This window comes from Strigops habroptila, chromosome 7, assembly GCF_004027225.2.
Source record: "Strigops habroptila isolate Jane chromosome 7, bStrHab1.2.pri, whole genome shotgun sequence".
In the NCBI taxonomy this organism is placed as follows: domain Eukaryota; kingdom Metazoa; phylum Chordata; class Aves; order Psittaciformes; family Psittacidae; genus Strigops; species Strigops habroptila.
This window is the reverse complement of record NC_044283.2, coordinates 54,083,940-54,104,810: the sequence shown is the minus strand read 5'-3', so window position 1 is coordinate 54,104,810 and position 20,871 is coordinate 54,083,940. Positions and strand designations below refer to the sequence as shown.

General features: G+C 37.9%; 1 protein-coding gene across 4 annotated transcripts in view; it reads right to left on the bottom strand.

Annotated features, from left to right (window-relative positions):
* Window positions 1-2,465: 2,465 nt before the first annotated feature.
* SGMS2 (sphingomyelin synthase 2) overlaps window positions 2,466-20,871 on the bottom strand; it is a 35,646-nt gene continuing 17,240 nt past the window's right edge. For all 4 annotated transcript variants that reach the window (XM_030492724.1, XM_030492722.1, XM_030492721.1 and 1 more), the window contains exons 2-6: window positions 11,678-12,333; window positions 10,815-10,932; window positions 9,369-9,522; window positions 6,238-6,404; window positions 2,466-5,415 (exon numbers count right to left, since the gene is read on the bottom strand). In XM_030492724.1, the coding sequence (XP_030348584.1) occupies window positions 5,212-5,415; window positions 6,238-6,404; window positions 9,369-9,522; window positions 10,815-10,932; window positions 11,678-12,132 (1,098 nt within the window). In that variant the 5' untranslated portion in view covers window positions 12,133-12,333 and the 3' untranslated portion in view covers window positions 2,466-5,211. The remainder of the gene's footprint in view (window positions 5,416-6,237; window positions 6,405-9,368; window positions 9,523-10,814; window positions 10,933-11,677; window positions 12,334-20,871) is intronic.

The following is a 20,871-nucleotide window of genomic DNA, read 5'->3' as shown; positions in this document are numbered from 1 at the left end:
CTCCTCTCTGGCTTGCATCTTTAAGTTAAAGATTAGCCCACAGCAAAGAGTCACAGAAAACTAACTTCTTATAGTACGTGCTAAATTCCAAGTCCTTAGAAATTGAAATATTTGAACTGAAAACAAGTCAAGTCTTCCTTTTTAAGAACTAGTATTCACCAGGAAAGAATCATCAACATTAGTACTTCAGATAAATACTAGAGATAGCACTATATTATTACTTCATCTCAGAATATCATTCAGGCATTCTAAGTGTTTTGTTAGGAAAGATTATCTACCAAAATAGAAGATTAGTTCAGAACTAGAACTTTTTGTTACAATATTTAAGTTACCTGTAACTAGCCCGAAATTCTTCAGTGCTGCTTTCTAGGTTAGTAAGATTTAATCAAATGGTTAAATCCGTGGCAACTTGAGCCAGCTAGAAAAAGCTTCAGTATGTTTTAAGCACTGCAGCACTGCCTTTTTGTTTTAGAAACTGATAGTGACAGCTTGGAACAAGAGCTTATGAAGGTTTACTGATCATGTTTAAATATAAGGTCTCTAAGCATCTCCCACTGGATTTTTATATTTTAAGTTATAGATGAGAACTAGCATAGTCCACAGGACAAACACACGTCTGTACTGTGGAATGCTTAATACTGCCCATTTCCTTATAGGGTTTTTCAGCACTGTTACACATAAACAATTTTAATTACATATTACTTGGAATTTGGGTGTAGTTTTAGCTCTATTTCGACTAAAAAGCAATATAATGACCATCATCTACTTCAATGTTTTCATCTTCCTTTTCTTGTAAATAGCAGAACAAAAGCTTTTGTCTTCATTCTCAGTTTCTCAGTACAATTGGCTTGGTGGTTTTTTTGGACACTGGGAAGCATCATAAAGTAGCATATGAAGGCTGACTTTATAAACAAAGTTACTTCAGTGGCATGCTAGGATATTTCTCGTGCACTTATGCAGCAACACTCATTTGAGTGGTGTCCAACAAAAATATTTATTTTTAAGACCCCTTTCTTCAGAAACTGAATTTAAGACATTGTTTTTACAATGCCTGGTATAGAACACCTGAATTCAGAAGTGCTCAAGAGTATCACTCTAGTTTTTGTGTGCCTATAGAAGACTTCTACGTAAGTCCAACACATATACCTTGTAAAAATATCAAGATGACCATGGAGATTTACACTTAAGTCTGTCAGCAAATGAAAAATGAAAAAGTGGTTCCAGTATATCTTACAGATTTGACTTGTTTTCAGAATTACCCCTGGATCTTTAAGATAGCTTTTTGTGAGTTTAAAAAAAAGAGCTGTGGGAAAGTTCTTCACCTTGCCCTGAAGTTAATGGATCTGGTCTCTAGAACTGTAAATCATACTTCGTATCTACCAAAATGAAAAAAAGAATTTGGGTTAGTACCAAACAACTTAGGATAAATTGTCTAGCCAGATACTAATCATGGAAGAAAGCTGGTGTTTGAACAGATTCTGACTTAAGATACAGATAAGTGGATTTGCAATAATCTAATCAAGATAATTCTTTCATCTCTAAAAATACTTACCCATTCTGTCTCTGCTACTGAGCTTTATTTCTCTTATTACATGAATGTAGTGTATCTTAACATGTAGAGTCTTGGGGTTTCTCTTCCTTCCCTCTCTTATCCCCCCCCCCCCCCTTTTTTTCAGGAGGGAGGCAAATCCAGTACTAGAGTTCATGGCAAAATTTAGCACAGCTTTTTTTGCTACCACCCCAGCTGTAGCTATCTTTCCAAGGAAACAGCAATGAAGAATGACTAACATTTAGTACCATTTACGTCCACATGGGAGTGCTAAGCACATACCATAAAAATGTCAATTTACAATGGCTTCAAATATATGTTAATTATTTCAGGCACTGGAATTACACATCTATATCATGACTATGGAGCACCACATTTCTTTAAATACTCAAGCTAACCTTTTAAATCCAGCTTTAAGTTTAGGTTAGGCATTTAAGAAAGCTTGTTTCATAAATGCAAAGCACCCAACAGCATCCAAGTCATACTGATACACCACATGTACAACTGTAGTGCCTTTGTTTTTAAGTATTTGGGAAGTTCAACATGTAACTGCTCTTCAGTAGACAGAAGGAGCATTTTATTTAGAGTCACAGTACAGGTGCAGCTGGTGTGACATCTGTAAGAAAGATTATTATTGTAACTCTAGGAAAAATAAATACAGGGACATGCTGCAAAACACTGAGCATAAGCAGCCCAAATCAGCCTACAATCAAGCAATCACTACATTAAGTGAAGTCTACTTCCCTCCTGTTCTTTTTACCCACTGCAATCCTTTTTCCTTACTATGAGAAACCATGTTTTCAGCTCCATAGTATGTATATACAATGATCACCAAGTTATTAAAATTAATTTTTATGTACCATCTGTAATTTGTATTGGATAAACAACTATAGCAGTAAGCACTAGCATATACTGTTACTTACCCCATTTCATCACCTTGCATGTAGGCCTAAAGAGTCTTCAAATACGTCTATACCATCTAAGTTTGCAGAAGCAGTTTAAAGCTATTGAGACAATTGAGAATTGGGGTTTCCTGCTGTTTAAACACACACACCCTTTTGAGGGCTTTGATACAATGGAGAAAATTTAAGCAGTTGAGGGACTGCTGAGCCAGAAAAGGAATCAAATTTTGAGCTCAGGCTGCCATTTAAACTTTAGTTTTGTATTACAATAGAAGTTTCTATCAAATTCAGCAGTAGAATGAAAGCTCACACTACCCAACAAAAGCATAATCTTTACTTTGTTCTATTTCATCACTTCCATATTTTTTCCTTCCAAAACAGGAGTAAAGAAAACAAACATCCTGCATTAATAAATTCTATTATTATTCTTTATAATATTAGAGAAATCCCACTGAGACGTGGTGGGGGTTATGCAGACAATTAGCTACGTAGACTATCAAAGTATTTATTATTCAGCCACCAGATGAAAATCACTGTTGAAGCTCCTTACTGGAATGCCTTTCATGGAGTTATTTTCAAGGCATGTTTACTACTAATGAAATTCACTCATGATTTCCAAAAGACAGTATTACTACAATGGCTTAACATGACGATATTTAAGATACCACAAAGCTTGGAATTCAGCTTCAGAAAAAAGTATTATGCTCTATGAAGTAGTATTGTCACGAGTATGCTGGGAGATTTACAGACTGACATTGAACAGATTCATTTGTATGATACGTAAAAAGGACTTTTATATAAATGTTTTGCTACTGGCTTTTTAGCTGCTCAAGGTGTGCCAGGAGCAAGCAAATGAGAACACGGGTATGCTTCCCCTCCCTCCCCCCCCAACTTCCAGGGACATGTTGTAAGATTCTGAGAAGCTTATTTAAAGTAACAAAACCAAACATCAGCAGAATTTCTCTCTTAGCTAAGTTTTAACAAGGACTTATTGTAAGGAACATTGTTTATTGTATTACTTTGAGAATGCACAAAAATATTTGAAATGCACATTAATATTCTCATGTACAACTCACAGCAATTGATCCCCTTAACTGAAAAAATGGTATTTGAATACTCTGTATTGCATTTTATAACTTTAACTGGACTTCTTAAAAGCAAGTTCTCATGTTCACACTTGTCACTCAGTTCAAGACATTCTTAAAAATAAACAGCATTTCCTGTATATTAGTACCACCTCAACACTTAACACAGTTTCATCTTTGCCATCAGGTTTTACTGAAAATTTGAAAATAAAATTAAGATAACTGCAGAAATTAATACAGAACATAAACAGTTAAACGTGGCATTCTAATTTTCTACTTTGCTTTCCCAACAATACAAACCAACAAAACCCAACAAGAACCAGGTAGCTGTTAATTTGTGGTTTTGTTACATGTTTACGGCCATGGTGATTTCCCACATTCTCAGCCAACTTGCTTAAATAGCCATTTTAACTGGACTGAAACCCTGAGGGGGAAAAAAGGGAATCCGCATGTGAGTTCTACCACAGTGTCATTTAATATGAAATGGTTTTAGGTAATACTTGCAGAAATGCTACTGTTGTAGGTATTCACCTTGGCACTTCTTTGGGGTTTGGTTTTTTTTTTTCTTTAAGGTAAGTTACAGAAACATGTGCCAACAGGTAAAAAAAGAACTATGGCTCCCCAGCAAACCTGCTACATAGTTTCAGCAAGAGATAGCTACTAAAATTTAAAAGTTTAACTATAGCCCTGTTTTGGACCTGGCCTTGCATTCCTCAAGGTGAGATCTGTAGGGCTTTTGCCCGAATGAAGAATTGTATGATCATTCTTTCCAGTAAGCAGTTTTGTTTAATAGGTGTTTAACTACACAGCAGTGTGTGCTTTTGTGTATATGCATATACATACACTGATAGGCACTGTATAGCTCTATAGACAAGGCCAGCTGCAATTAAAGATTTAACTTTGAAACTGTGTCCTTTTTTAAAAATAAAACTTTCGGCTCCTTGAGCTCTGATGTTAGCAGCTATTCCTAATTTGCAAAGTCATCAGGTAGCACAACAGTTTAGATATAAAATTACTCATAAAAATGTAAAAATCTGTATATAGTAGAATATATGGGAGATAATGGTGATAAGTAGATTTCAGGGTCACAAGATAGTCATACCCAGAGTGTAAAAAACCTCAAGACTCGCTTCCAGCTGTACCAGTCACACAAAGGCCTTACCTTCATTAGCAAGAATAACGCAACAAACCACTTCCCATAACTGTGTTATTTTTTTATATACCTCAATATGCTGATACCGTGCCTTTACATTTTAGCATGGTTTTGCCCTTATGCACTCCAGACTCTGAAGATGAGATTTTTGGGTGCTTCTGTGGATGAGTGATAGTAATAAAAGTGTTAACGTGGGCTTTGGCACCTCTATCTCATTAGTAAAGCAAAGTCCTGCTCCATTTCTTCTTTAATTAAAAAAAAAAAAAAAAAGAAAAGGAAGAGTCCCGAGAGCGGTGCATTCTGTTAGCACTGAAGAGTAGAATAGGTCTGTACAGCGTGATGATAGGAGAACATACGAAATGGCAATATGTGTGTCTACAATTGTCTTTCCAACCAATTGCACAGAAGCTTGGTCCACTTCTTCAGTTACAGTGTAGTCCTCTTAAGAACTTTGGTTACAGCATTAACGTTTTGGTAAGAAAACAAACAAACAAAAAAACAGAGCAGATGCTTTCCTTTTCTTCAGGTAGATTTTTCATTGTCCTCTCCGGTCTTCTGAACCCGTGAATACTTTTTACATGAAGATTTGAAGCAGCTGGGAGGCCAAGATATTGGCCAGGAAAAGCTGCAAGGAACAGCACCTTGCACGTTCTTCTCAAAGAAATAGAATATTGGATACCACCAGGCTCGAGAGAGAAAATTCGTCTGTGAAGAGACCTTTAAAGTCTGTATTGGCACAAGAAGGTAAAGAAGAAAAGGAAACGGACGATCAGTTTAAAGCATTACAATCAATTACATTGAGTCACAACAACCACAAAAATGCAATATATTTGCATGCATTTCTGTGAAGACAAGGTGCATTTAGCCTAAAAAAAACAAAGTACTGAGGTAGCATATACATCATAGTCCAAATGTATACTACAAACTGAGCATCTTTAACAGAAAAAGATGCTTCATTGCTGTACAAAACTCAGGGAGACCAAGCACTCACATCATTGAATGCGAGTCCTTTCAGGCATGTCACGTTTCCATTGATGACTAACAGTTGAAAACTAGATTGAAATGGCTTAAGATTTATGCTCCTATCTTAAAACAACTGCAGCAGATACCTTCTGAACAATGTAATTTTAGTGACAGTTACAGAACTACCACGAGATTTTTAGGATGGTCTAGGTAACTCAGGTTGGTCATAAATTTTACAACTAAACTACTGTTTATTCATAAGCTTAGACAAACAAGGGCTACTCTACACATCAACTACAGCAATAAAACCTTGAAGTTCAAAAAATGTTTTTAAGCAATTTCAAAAATTAACTGTGTAAAAATAATTTTTGCAATAACTTAGTAACAGCCACAGATCGAAAAAGAACATCTTAATTCATTAAATATTTACTTAAACCACAGTAAAGTGAAACTCCTTGCCCAATTTGTTTAAACTTCAATATGGAACTTCTATTTTTATTTCAAAATTAAGAACTAATTTTGACCTTTGAGCACTATTAACAAATCCAGGCTATACATTGATTCTAAAAGGTATTTGCTACTCACCTTTTCATTAGCCATTGAGTGGTACCACCAGAAAAGCCGTGTGGTGATATAGTAAGCAATGATGACATCTACGGTATAGTGTTCATGAGCAACAAGGATACAAATTATGCCAGCAGCACTCATTAGCCAGCAGATTAAGTGATACCACCAGAAATGACGTGGTGAATCTGTGAAATAGGAAGGTGATGGGAAAAAAAAAAACCACACACATAAAAAAAGCCATATGTTGCTATAGCAATCTACAAAGGGAAGGGGAAAAAATAAAAGATTAAACAGGTGAGATTTAGGTTGGATTTAAGGAAGAAATTCTTCACTGTGAGAGTGGTGAGGCACTGGAACAGATTGCCCAGAGAAGCTGTGGATGCCCATCCCTACCAGAGTTCAAGGCCAAGTTGGATAGGGCTCTGAGCAACCTGGTCTAGTGCGAGGTGTCCCCCCCCATGGCAGGGAAGTTGGAACTAGATGATCTTCAGACCCTTTCCAACCTAAACCATTCTATGATTCTATGATTATTTAATTCAGGCTACTAAATTTTAAAGCAGAACTAATTTATACCACACTAGTACAAGAACCCTATTTTGACACAGAAAACAACACTAAAGAATTACACAAACTTAATGAGGTTTTCTTACTTTGTAAAATGAACCCAGAAGAGCTTGCAGTTAGAGACAGACAACACTGTCACCCATTTTCTAGTCAAATTAATTTTTTCAGTTAAATCACTTCTAGGGTATGGGGTGCAGGGCAAGAGACAGAATTGAGGCAAGACATATGCTTTATTTTACTTGGGTGTATTGAGACTGCTCTTTTTACAGTCTATGCTCAAGTAAACTTACACTCAAGTAAAATGTCTAGAATTGATATAACCTGAGCAGAATCATGAATTAAACAGGAAAAGATACTTGTATTTTAATTCCTAGGTTTTAACTACTTTGCATGAAACTTCTGTTCTGTGCAACAGAATACACTGTACAGGGAAGTACAGTATGTGAACTTATACCCTTTCATTAAAGGTTAACAAATGGGAGTGAAGCTATTCTTCAAAACGCATTTAAGCCACTTCAATGGAAAAGTTCCTCTGCCCTTCTGTCCCCAGTGAAAAATGCCTTGGGTGTCACAATGACCATTCATAACTTCTGACAAGCTAACGGGCTTCATTTCACTCTCAGTGGGAGGTTTTGGCACCCCTTGCCTTGTGGGGCAATGGTCACCCTTTACTCTCACACAATACCAGCAGAAGAGTTACTGATCCCAACAAGCTTACACAGCAGTAGTTTGAGAGGCCTGTGCAAAACAGTTACTGTGGGATGACTTAAATTTTGGTGCAAGCGTCACGACAGTAAAGTCTCTTAGCTCCCCCCAAAACATTGCAGATAAATCTCTATCTACTGATTTAAAAAAATAATAAAAATATAAGGAGCCAAGTCATCTAAAGCAGCTGATGAAAACAGCCCCAAGCAAGACAGACAAACCAAGGCTAAAAATGTAAATAACTATTCTGGGGAGAAAAAGCTGGAATGTAGGGGAATAAGTGAAGCAGCAAAGGATGAAAGGAAGAGCAGGAAAAAAAAAAAATCCACTAAGCCAGAAATAATAAAAACCTCAGAATGCATCTCGTACTGCAGACGTGTCATCAAAAGAGCAGAAAAAGTACCATAAGCAACCTCTAATTCAGAGCAATTATAGGGCTTAAGCCCTTGCTCGGATAACATTTTGCTAATTATATGGGAGTCAGAGAAAGGAAAGCCATTCATCTCTCATTTATAGAGTACAAGTCCACTGAAACATATGCCAAACAATTAGGCAGCAAAGGGCTTATTACAAGGATTTGTACATTACAATTCCTCAAACCTCTTAGGATAAAAGGACAGGAGTTATACAAGCCTCAAACATACTGGGTTATCTGCATCCTTCTGGTACTAAAGATATTGAAAGGGTATGTGACCAGCATTAAGTTGCAAAAATATACACAACAAATGTATTAGGCTGTTTTAATAATACTGATGAGTTACACATGGCATTCCCTCAGTAATGTTCACTTTACAAGATAGACCCAGGCCTAAGAATCAGCAGACTATGAGCAGCATCTTATATCCCTGTTTGAAGAAGAATGTCTTGCATCCACAGATTTCAAGTTTGCCATGTGAAACAGGCATTTCTATATCGTGGGTTTTGTGTAAGGCAGAACAAAGCACTGCAACACCTCCTTCCCTCAATGTTTTCGTAAGAGGAAGGCACTCAGCTAATGCTGGCTAGTCTGTCTTTTGTTTCAGTGAGAATTACACATTCCCATGAGCCAATCTAGCATTTGCATAGTTTGGGACACAACAGTAGGAGAGAAGATTCCAATTCCAAATACGTGAACTGAAAAAGGAACTCCTCACTATGCATTCATGAGCGGCCAAGTTCCCAGGGTACAAGCATTGCTTACCATAGATCAGATTCAGAAATTGGTGCTCTATTCTCTAAAGCTTCAATCAATGCTGTGTGTGCAGCACAGATTGATTCCCCGACATGCACCATTGCAATGCAAAGCAAAGGGTGAAACCATAACCCCAACTATATCTTCTGTGTGCTTGCCAAATTCTTATCAATCAACTCCAAGAGGCAAAAAGTAGGAGACTCTAGCAGAAGACATCCAAAGAGCATGAATCAACTTTTCATTGTTTGCAGTAACTAACGTACAGCACACTTCACAAAAAATAGCTTCGCTTCTGCATGTAGTTTTAGTGTGCAATGGTGCTGTGTTCAAGCCACAAAATAAATCCTTTAAAATTTAAGGTGTATCAGCCAACCTGCACAGAGCTAATTTGCCTAACTATAGTGTTTTACCCCAAATTTGTGTAACCTGTCAATGAATAATGAAAAGCTAGCTTGCTTCAATCAACCAGTACACACTTCAAACATGTTTAGTCGCATTAAGCCTTTAATCAAAGCTCACACCACTTTCACTACACCCACATTCCATTTCCACTCAGAGTCATGATTTATATTTCAAACCCATACACGTACAGTCTGTGTATGGCTGACCAGTAACTTTGAAGGCCACAGCTTTACATGCACTTTTAGCATGCGTTTTCCCAGTGCAATGGATTAGAACAAGAGAAGACCATTGAAATACCAGCACTTACACTCTTTGATGAACAGGTAGACCAGCGTTAATACCACAGTATGACCACTAAACAGGAAGTCTCCACACAGGATGTGTGATCCAGTTATGGATAGACCACCACCAGAAATCAGTCGCAGGATCCTCTGAAGCTTTGCCTGCGCATCTCCATTCAACTACAATACCAGAAAAGAGTACCAAAAAAAAAGTTTAAGGTACACCATAAGCAACTTGAGTAAACTTCTTGCCCAAACACATGTGGAGTCAGGGAGACAGGGAAAAAAGGACACATCTTCATTTTCTTTGATTTTCTTTCCCATATTCTTAAACAAATGCACATGCATATCAAAGCTGAGAGGTGCTAAAGATCAGCTGGAAACACTAGCAGCCTGTCTATGCTTTCCCAGGCTATTTAAAAATATGCATTGTATGAAAATGAGATGCACAGTATACTGTAAAGGTAAACATTAAGAATTCAGAAGGTCAGGTATCATTATAGCAATTGATGGAATGGATAAAACCCATTCAAAACTAGCTCAAATACAGTACAACCTTGCATACTGCTTCTGTCATTCTGTTTGGAGCTGAGCAATTCTTCTACAGGGCAAAAACCCCTCAAACTCACTTAATTTTAGATTTGGTTACAAGCTCAGTCAGGACTTATTCAGATTTAGAGGATTCTTTTTTAAAACATACATGAGGATCAGCTTTTGGTTTCTCATAGACACTAGGCAAACAGTTTCATCTAGCTATTTAAAGTCAGAGGGAAAAAAAAAACAAACAACCAACCAAGCAAGATAAAAGGATAACTAAGTTTTATGTAATCAGAAAGATATTCACATGGGACAAAAACATAAATCCAGAAGAGCTATCATGTCTTTCCAGAGTTCAAGTAATGACTCCTGCTTTAATCCTAGCAATACGTACTTCTGGCAGAGACAGTTAAGTTTTCCTTTGCTTACCTCTTCCCACTTCTCAATCCACAACACACAAAGTCATTCCCCAAGCTACTAGAATAAAACAGTTGAGTCTTTACAATAGTGGTATGTAAATGAAGATTTTTTAAAATAGATCCCAGTTCGTAAATAGTTCATCCACTATGTTCCTAAATTGTCCCAATGTGAAAGAATAAGACTGAACAAACAGGTACCCCACTATCTATGAAATAAGTATTGCTTCAGTATTAAGAGTGGCTTGAGCCTCAGAAACAAGTTTACTAATTTGGTAGCAGAACTATTTTGACACAGGTACTCTCCTTTAAAGCATCTTAACTGCATCAACAACTTGAGGCTCTTTGTGTATCTCACGATTTTTGGTGTAGCACAATCTGTTGCTGAAGACATCAACTGAAAGTAATTTGTGTTATTTAGTAACACCTGGAACATTAGCTTCTATTTGTTCTTATGGCCTGAGCCATAAGGACTCTAGACAGAGACTAAAGCAAGGACTGGGGAGCAAAGACTCTTACCTTTGGAGCACACTGAAAATGCATTCCAGGCACAGGTAAGGTGGTAACATACATAGTAATACAGCGGTACAGATACAAAGTTCCCATTATAAAAAAGAACCTGCGTCCCACTATTGATCTGAAAGCAGAGAAAGGGGGGTAAGGGGAAAGAATGAGTACAAAGTTCACATGCAGGATACACATACAACCGTTATGGAGCTCTAGCTCTATTAGACAGCTAAAACCCTGGAACTAAGGGGTAGCTCCATCCCCAGCTCTTCACCACACACTTCTCTGAACCAAAGGTTTCTTCAGTGCCAGCTCGTAACAGTACAGAGCTACCACAAAGCTCACGCCAATTTAACGTGGCCTCAGTCTAACCTGGTTGTGCAGTCAGGCACAGTTTTCCGGGACTCTGTGACCTTCTCTTTTTAGTCCCATATTATAAGCACATACTTGACTTAAATATGCATAGTTTAAGTAAACAAAGACAAAGGAAAAGCTTCCAATCTAGCTGCAGAGGACAGTAGGTTCTTCATCAAATTTGGAAGCGATTTTTTACATCAGCATGATTTCCTCTGTTTAAATGTTGCCATGTCAGTAAAAAGCCCAATTCCAGAATAAAATTGATTAGTACAACATGGGTATCTAATTCAGATTTTAGAAACATTATGCAATAATCAGAAGCCTGTGTTTCTGTATTCAGCCTAGACAACAGTACAGTTTCTAAAGGAGTCATCCCTTTGCCATTTTGCTGCCAGCCCCATTGTACAATATCGCTACAGATTCTACCATAAAATTTCTTGTACCCAAAGCTAAAAATGGAAACAAACATTCTGAAAACATACAGCCGAGAAAAAAAAAAAACCAAAACACCTACTTACTTGTATCTAAGAAACAACCACTGGAATATCCATAATCCAAGTAGTATCATTCCATTTATTTCTGATACAGAAAAAGCCCACTGCACACGATCAATGTAATCGAAAAATTTGTCAGGCAAGGGAGGACTTAACTCCTTTGGAGGTACTCTCTCATGGACCACAGTGATCATGACAGTTGTTAGAATCAAGTTGAAGAGAGCATAGACAAAGGCAATGCCTGTTTTCCACCATTCTAGAGGAAATTTGTTCCTAGACTCAGCAGGCATAGCAATCTGGATGTAATCAGGGTATTTCTTTGTTGTTTTTCGCAAGCCATTAGACAAGCCCTTTGGTTTGCTAGTGCCATTTTTGTTCTCTTCAGTGACGGAGAGAGTAGGTCGTGAGTAGCCATTAGAAGTGTCATTGTTTTGACTCTCCATATGCTCTTCAAGCTTTGCCGTCTCAATAGTATTCATTCCCACGCTGTATGGCCAAATAGGGTTTATCAGTGACCAGTTTCTGGGCTCTCTGAAGTCTTATTTCTCCAAGTCCAATATTCTTGTTCCTAGATGATTTTTTATTTCTGTAAAACTCTAAAAAGTGTCCATTGTGCTTTCACTATTTGGATCCTGTAAAGCAAGTCATGAAGGTCAGTCTTTCCTCTACAGCTGTATCATCTGCAAAAAACCAAATAAAATTAAATCTAAACAGATTCTGAGTACCTTCAGAAGTAGTAATGTGACACAGAACAAAATGCTATTCTAAGTTCCATCCAAATCTACTTACATATGGAATCAAAAGGCAAACTGGAAACATGTGGTTACAGAGAAACTTAATAAATCTCTGATCAGTTTAGGAACTAGTACCAATTTCAGCTTTTTTTTTGTTATTATTATTTTTTTAAGGACAAGATCCACAGACTTTAATGATCATGACAGCGCTTGTTTTATCAGTTGTCAGAATTAAGACTAATCCATGTTTGCAGCAATACTGAAGTTTATTGCTATGGGGCACTGCATACACAATATCTCCTTTTTGACCCTGGGGTTGCTACAGATATTAACATGGTTTGTCCATATAGATCAGACAATCTTGTTAGTTCAGGTGATAGGACAGAAAACAAAAGGGCACTGCAGAATTTGATTTTGTAAGGCATAAAGTAATTTAGATTCACCTAGAAGAAAAAAATCTATTCCATGGATAGATAGGTCTATTACATTTTCTTGGATCCAAATGAGTCCTTCAACACAAAAAACCCCCACAACAAACCCACCCACAAAACAAAAAAACCCCACACCACCACCAAAAACAACAATCCCAAACACAAAAGAAACCCACACCCCAAAAAAAAGTCTAGACAGCTATTGCAGTACCCACTAAATAATGACTGAAATTTCAGAGAACTGAGAAATACACTTCTGGATTAGATTCTTCGTTATGGTAACCTCTATATAGAACAGACCAAAAATGGATCTGTATTTGTCCTTTAGTTACTTTAAAATCCATCTACATGGATTTTTTTTAAACAGGAACAAATAGCAAGATTCATTGTCACACAGGATTTATTTCAGGCTGCATTTGCCAATTCAGTAAAATCACATTAGATTTAAAAAAAAATATATAATAAAATCAGATAAGCACAGTTTTTAACAGCATTTTCTACAAAGAACTGAATGCAGTTCACCTCTACAGAACTGACACTGCTCTATTCGAAACAAAGGCCATTTCCCACCCCATGTTTTAACCATGTTTAAAGTGTGAAACCACTTACTTGTGATGTACCTATCTTTATTACTCTGTTCAGCTCCTATGGCAAAAGCAGTATTACTGTATACAAAGCGTTCACTATCTACCAGCAAATTATACTTTTTTAAAATTGGTTCTCTAGGAGAAGTTCAACGCTACCATCGCTTCAAGTCTCTGCATGCCAACACAGGCTGCCACAGTTTGCCACACTATAGGTACCATTAAGTCATCACGATGGAAACTAGAGTTTCTCCGTAACCGTGTATCACAGAACTTGGCTTAACTAAAAAACAGTCTGCTTAGTAAAAACCTAATGTCCAGTAACTGATCTCTTGATAGCAAGGACAATCTAAAACCAAAACAGCCTGGAAAGTCAGGTGTTTATGTTTTGGTCCCTCTTCCCTCATCCCCCAAGTAGAGAAGACATTTAACACGGTCAGCATGTAAATCCCACTGATTTGCTAGCTGCTGCTTTTACTGCTGAAAAGGAGAAAGGGTAAAGGTTTAGATCCCAAACATGACTATTTCAGTATTGTTTTCATAAATCTCCCAAAAAGCATTTCTAAATTAACTCTCAGCAGTTTTTCTGAAATCCACTATCATTGGTTGACCTTTCTTAAATCCCTGATCAACACGTTTATGTCAACTACGCAGACTCACACCCTGAACAACAACTCTCCACTCCCCCAAAGAAAAACACCACCCAAGAAAACAAGTTGTGATTTCAGACACTTTCTGTCCCTTTTACTAATCATACTGTAAACTCTGCTACCCTAGGAGAAGGGGATTAAGCCAGGAGGCAGGCAGTGAGCCCTCAGATGCTTCCTACAAAGAATATTCTTATAGAGAAGCTGCAAAAGCAACAGCTTACTTGAAACTGTAGTAGCAGAACAACATTTCAACTTTCACAAGTCCTTAACACACACACACACACACACACACACACACACACACATTCTATTCGCTGTCTACTAAAGATAAGCATATGACAGAATGCTTAAGTGACAATCTAGAAAAAAAATATGAACCTGTCCAATTGCTTAAGTTTTGGAACACAGACCTACCTAGCAATCACCTCCTAAGTCAAGACCCTTTTTCTCAACACAATGTTACACACAGCAGTCACTGATGTAGGGATCAGCAAAACTGGACATATTTTATATCCTGCACAGTGAAACATTTTTAGAATTATGCATTTTCTGACAAACAGAGAGCAGCACAGTAAGTAGTAGCCTTACTTATTTCCTTCTCTTCCTCAAAAATACCTCAAACTCCTAGTAACATAACTAAAAGGAAGCTTTTCAGATACTTAATGACATCCAAGTAAGCCTTAAAGATCAAAGAGCATCTGAACTACAGATGAACAATAACCTAACAACCTAAAAGTACAATGGCAGTCAAGCTTTTATATTAACTTATTAAAGCAATTATACCTACAGCTTGCAGGAAAAAGTTGTGTTCCTTCCTGGTACTTTTAAATGGATTGTAAGGTATATCGATCTGCTGTTTCTGATGGCTCATCAAGATTATTCCAAGCAGAGTGCATACTGTGGTCAAAACTTTGTTTACATTGATAGTTCAAGGTCTATGTATCATCTGATCAGTGATCTGCAAGAACATAAAGGCTTTCCTTTATAGTACCTTTTCAACCTGTTTCTCCCATACTCCAAAAGAAAACAGAATCTATTGATGAAAGACAAAACCACTCTGTGTGAAGCTTTCAGTCCCTTGCTGCCAATCTGACTGGCTGGACAAGTGACAGATAAAGAGCACAAACAGCCTAATCATTCTCTGCTACAGGCTGTAAAAGGAACTCCCCAGAAGTACATAGGTTTTTCTGCCAAGTTCCATCCCAATTCACATATACATTGAAGTACCCTTCTACATGAAGGGTTCCTTCCTTTTAGCTTCCATGTTGTCCTAATGTTAATTTAGGTTAAACATCCTATTGCTTCTTTTGTCAAACCTGCAATGCCTCCATAACCAAACCACTAGATGCCCATAAACTGCCTAATAGTAGACCTTAGACTTCTTCAGTAACCAGGCAGCGATGCTCAGACCTGGCCATCTTGCCAACATCTAGGGTCTGAAAATCAAACCCAATTGCTCTAAGATATGGAACATCCACTGGGTGAGTCTCAAAGACTCACATAAAGTAAGCAAAGTAACCCAAAAGGATAAATAAAATTCCTGTAACGGATACACCCAGGTTTCAGGAACAAGTTTTCTTTTTGGAAAAAACTTCAATACCATCTAAAAATAGATACCCTCTTCAAGGAGCAGAGCTTCTTAACCAGCAGTATGACAACAGAATTTGTAATTGCCACAAGGAACAACGTATTTAAAGGAAAATCTTAGCAGTGAAAAAGATGCAAGAGCAGCAGAAGTCCTAACTGTTTATCCTGAGTTTCAACTTGCATCCATGCAAATAGCTCCTTTATTTCTCCACATCCCCATTTGGCTGTCATTCTAAAGAAAATAGTTGACTGGGGGTAAAGCTTTGAGACAAGTGTTAAGAAAGCATGTCTACATTTGGCTCTTTATGCTAGAACTGAAGAATAACAAGCAGTTTTATTTAGCTTGTTAGTCATCCGATTTTCACATAAAGGTCATTTTCACATAAAGTTAGCTCACAATTGGTGTTTCTCATGCCGTACTTGGAACTTCTGTAACATTTCTCAAACTATTTTAACTTCTATAATTTATTATGGACTGAATAGTCACGCTTCGGACAGGCTTTCCAGATAAGTAGTTCTTAACCTGTTGTGCCATATACAAACAATACTATTGGAACAAGAGCATCCAGAACAGTAAGAATGATCTACTCTGACATTAAGGAAAGCTACATATTCATATACGACGTGGAAAAGGTTTCTAAGCAGTAGTATTTTTAAACTTCATTTACTTTTGTTAAGGTTGGCTCAAACATTTGAGGCAGCTGTAACACATTCCTGTATTTGGTAGTTGCAGAAAAAAAGGTCTGTAAAGTACTGAAGAAAAATATGACAGAGGTAACATGAGAGAAAGTTATAGTACCATATTGTTATCTGTATCACAATTAGAAGGAAACAACTGCTGGCTAGTTTGTATTTTCTTCAGTCAAATTTTTAGGAGTATGTATGGGACCAGAACTAGAAAAGAAGCTGGGTAGCCTCTACTACCTTGACACCAAAGAATAAAAACTAGCTTTTCAGGGTTTCTCTAATTTTTATTTTTTTTTTAATCATTTGAAGTCTGTTTTAATAGTATTCCTTCTTCCATGCTGTATGTGTGCCTCACAGCATACAGACCATTGAGGGGAAAAACAAACAAACAAAACACTCCCAAAAAACAACTGCTAAGCAAGATCTGGGCAAAGTACATTCAGGTACACAGAAACAGGACTAAGTTTAACAGCTTCACTTATCATTTCTATTTCCCTATAGTATAATTATTTTCAGAGTTATGGTCATCATTCAGCTATAAAATGTTTATGCTTACAATATACAAATACATGCACAAAGTGAATTGCAGTTTATCCAAAAGTTATAAGTTTACCAACATTCTCTAATGGGCTGCCAACACATTTCTTGTTCACGTGATGCTAAAGAACTGCAAGTAAGATAAAACTGTATTACAGAATTGTCATTGAAATGCTCTCAGAACCAAGATCATCATCATATTGTCCTTGCAATGAACTTCAACTTTTATAGAAAGCATTAACTACTTACCCTGTATAAAACTCTTTTCAGTAATAGAAATAAAGCAGATACTCCCTCTACTTCTAGAGAGAGGGATTTTGCAATTCTCTCACTTAGGATTACTAATGTACCAACAGAAGCTGTCTTAAGGACTAAATCCCTACACTTACCCAGACAGAGGGGAAAAGTTTCAAGGTTACTGGTTAACTATTTCTACAATCCAAGTTTTACCAGTTCTGTGGAATTCTGTTTCTTTACATTTCTTACTATTAAGAAGGATATTAGTTTCCATTTTCCTGGAATTTAGTATTCAGTGTGTTCCACAGCAGCATCAAGTTTCTGAAACACTAAGTCCCAAAAAGCACAAAAAATATTCACAGAATCAGAGAGCTGTTTGGGTTGGAAGAGACCTTAAAGATCATCTGGTTCCAACCCCCTGCCATGGGCAGGGACACCTTCCACTAGACCAGGTTGCTTAAAGTCCTGTCCAACCTGGTCCCAGTGACTACCTAAGCAAGGGGAACAGGGTAGATATCATTCTGAACACCGATGAATAGGTTTGCCTTAATTGTTTGAAGGCATCTTCAAACTCTTTAAGCTGTTTGGTTCCCAGACTCCAAAGGATCATATATGGTAACTAAGAGTCTGATGCCTTTAAGGCACTTCTTATCTGACATCACCACAGCCTTAGATTTCCCTCTCCATTATTTACCCTTATCTTTTAAGGGCCAAAGTCACAGTATCTGTTAAATGGCAATTATTTGTTATCTTTTGGTGCTAGAGTAACCCATTCTGGCAATAATCCACATGTATAGGCAAAAACAAAGACACATTTTATTTACAGGTTAACAGTCTCTCCTAAAGCAAAGACTTTAGAATGGTCAGAGTCATATCAGAATCTGAAGCACTAAGAGTAATTCAGGCTAGAAGAAACCTCTGGTGCCTGGGCCTCTGGCCAGGATCATCTATGACATCAGATTAGATTGCTCAGTGCTTCATCCGGTGGTAGCTTTAACACCTCCAAAGGTGTACAACCCCTCCAGGCAGTCTGTTCCACTGCATGGTGGTTCCCACAGTGAAAAAGTTTTAGGGCTCTTATTGGTGGTGGTGGTTTTTTTGTTTTGTTTTTGTGTTTGGGTGGGTGGGGGTGTGTGTATGGAGGGTTTTGTGGTGTGTGGGTTTAGGTGGTTTGTTGTTTTGGTTTTTTGGTTGGGTTTTTTTTTTTTTTTATTTACTCTTTTTATAAAAGCAAATACCCCTCGTGTCTCATCCTGAAGAGCCTGGCCCCGATGTTCCTGATGACATCCTTGCAGATATGAAGGAGGTGCTGTTAGGTCCCCCTGAGCCTTCTCTTTCTCAGGATGAATCAACCCAGCTGTTCCCACCTCCCCTCACAGGACCTGTGCTCCTTACCACCCTGGTGGTCCCTCTGCTGGGCTTGCTTCCAGCTTATGTTTTTCCTGGATCAAGGACCCAAAACCAGACACAGTATTCTAGATACAGCTAAGTGTTGCACAGAGAGAAATAATCACTTCCCTATAAACCCTGGCTATGTTCCTATTAAATACAGCTCAGGACAGTGTTGGCTACCTTCACTGCCAATCCACATTACTAAATCCCTTTTCAACAGAGCTGAAAGAAATCCTGACATTTTTCCAATAGGCTAAAGACTCCCTCACAACTTCTTCACTTCAGAAAGATATTAAGTTTTCATCTTACTTAATCCATTCTCTCCAAAATGAGTCTGTTTCAGTATTTCAGATCTGGACAAAACAGCCTGCTAACCCAAACTGATACTTAAGCACTGAATCAGCTGCTTTTGAATAACAGCTAAAAAAGGTGCTTTACCACTACATACTTTCTAACATTGCAAAGAAATGTTGGCCTTATAACCTTTTTTTCCATTCATTAAAAATGACTGTTACAAACAGTCCACAAAGAGTGGAAGCCAGTGTACTACCTCAGTCTCATCAAGCAAAATAATTCCAGAAGAGCGCCATAAGAAACCTCTGGATCATCAGGCTTTTATATAGTTTGCTGTGTGAGCATCTCAGGCTTTTCACTGACAATTGCTTTCATACTGCTATAGCATTGCAGATGCTGTTGAACCATGATCCAAAGCAAGGTGGTTCTCAAGGAGGCAGCAAGGTTTAAAGATTTGTTAAGAGCCTAGCAACACATCTGATGCCCCACATATCCTTCCTAACTCACACAAAAGTTGCAGATCACCAGCTGTGGGATGAGGAGGCCAGCACAGAAGGCAGGAATGTTTTAGACTGTTTTGTGAAATCCTCCACCCAGTTACCAAGGGTAAAGGTTGCACTTCATAATGGAAAGTCAGACCCAGAGATTAGTCACCACTTTCAGTATAGGGTGGTGAGGAATCACAGTGACTAATACGTACTTTAAAGTGACTCTGCTGCAGCTTATCAGCCATCAGAAGAGGAAACCACACAGAGTAAATTTATTAGTGATACACCCTAAAAATATTTGGGTATTAAGAATATAATGTCTGTCAATTTTTTTTCCCTGCACTATTCCTAAAAAGCAGCAGTGCCAACTCAAAAATAAGGGGTCACACTTATGACATTATTGAATATTTCCAACAGCAGTAAAAACCCCCTTTCTAAAAGTTTAAAGTGAGCTTAAAGCTGCAGAGTATTTTGTAACATTAGCAGGTAGTAAGGAATACATGCACAAGCTGTACAACCCAGACAAAAGCCATTTTAGCACTGAAGTATACATAGAGGTCCATACCTCGTAACTCACATTTAAAGTCTAATACAGACATTAGTCCTTGCAAGGCATATGACATTAAAGAGACAACTATTAGCTGTAATCATCCAGCGAGAGCAGAAAGACACCACGCGAATTCTTAGGACGGGCATATTTAAAACTGATCATCCTATAAGCTAGCATCTCATATCCCACAGTTTGACTGGCACATTACCAATTGTGGATCTCCTCATAGGATCTACTTGCTGTGTTCAGAGGCTCAAGCAACGAAAACATCCCTTTTCAGCAACACTAATATCTCTCCCCACCCCTTAAGAGTATCCTGTATATGTATCCCGATCAATGTTTTACCCTCTATGCCAACACTAAAAATCTAGCGCGCTACATGCTGTCAAACAAATCCAGAAAGAATCACTGAATACCTTCTCCTCTCTTTCCCCCTAAAAACTCCCAGATAGCTTTCAGCTTGCTCAACTCTGATGTAGCTGCCTGGAAAGCTTCATGAATACTAGTTAAGAAGGATGGTACAGGCGTAACACATTCTCTGTCATTGACAGTAAACATACAGATTGGCTGGAACTGATCCCGAAACACGATCTGCTCCCTATTTTGGTCCTCCACTCTACCTTCTTGCCACAACCACCAGTTCCTAACCCCACCTACCACCAAGCATAAACAGTGTAAGACTCTCCTATCACAACCAACACCCCCAGTAACAGAGATGGGAATACGCAGCTCCCTCAAGCTGCACTCAAATCTACATACAGCTCACACACTGAAGGTTTGTTTCTCCCTCACTTTTCCCCCCCCATCCCCAGTTTTTCATGCCACACTTTCAGAAGCAAAACCAGGTAAATTTTAACACCAAGAAGTTAAGAGTGAGGCAATTTTAGCAATTACCATGATCAACACACAGATGTTTATGTAGGGGGATTAGGATGGCAGCACAGAATCCTTTCATAATATATTAGAGTTTCTAGTATGCAACAACCAAAATTATATCAAGTTTCCTATATGTAACTGGGTTTTTCACTGAAATTTTACCCATCAAAT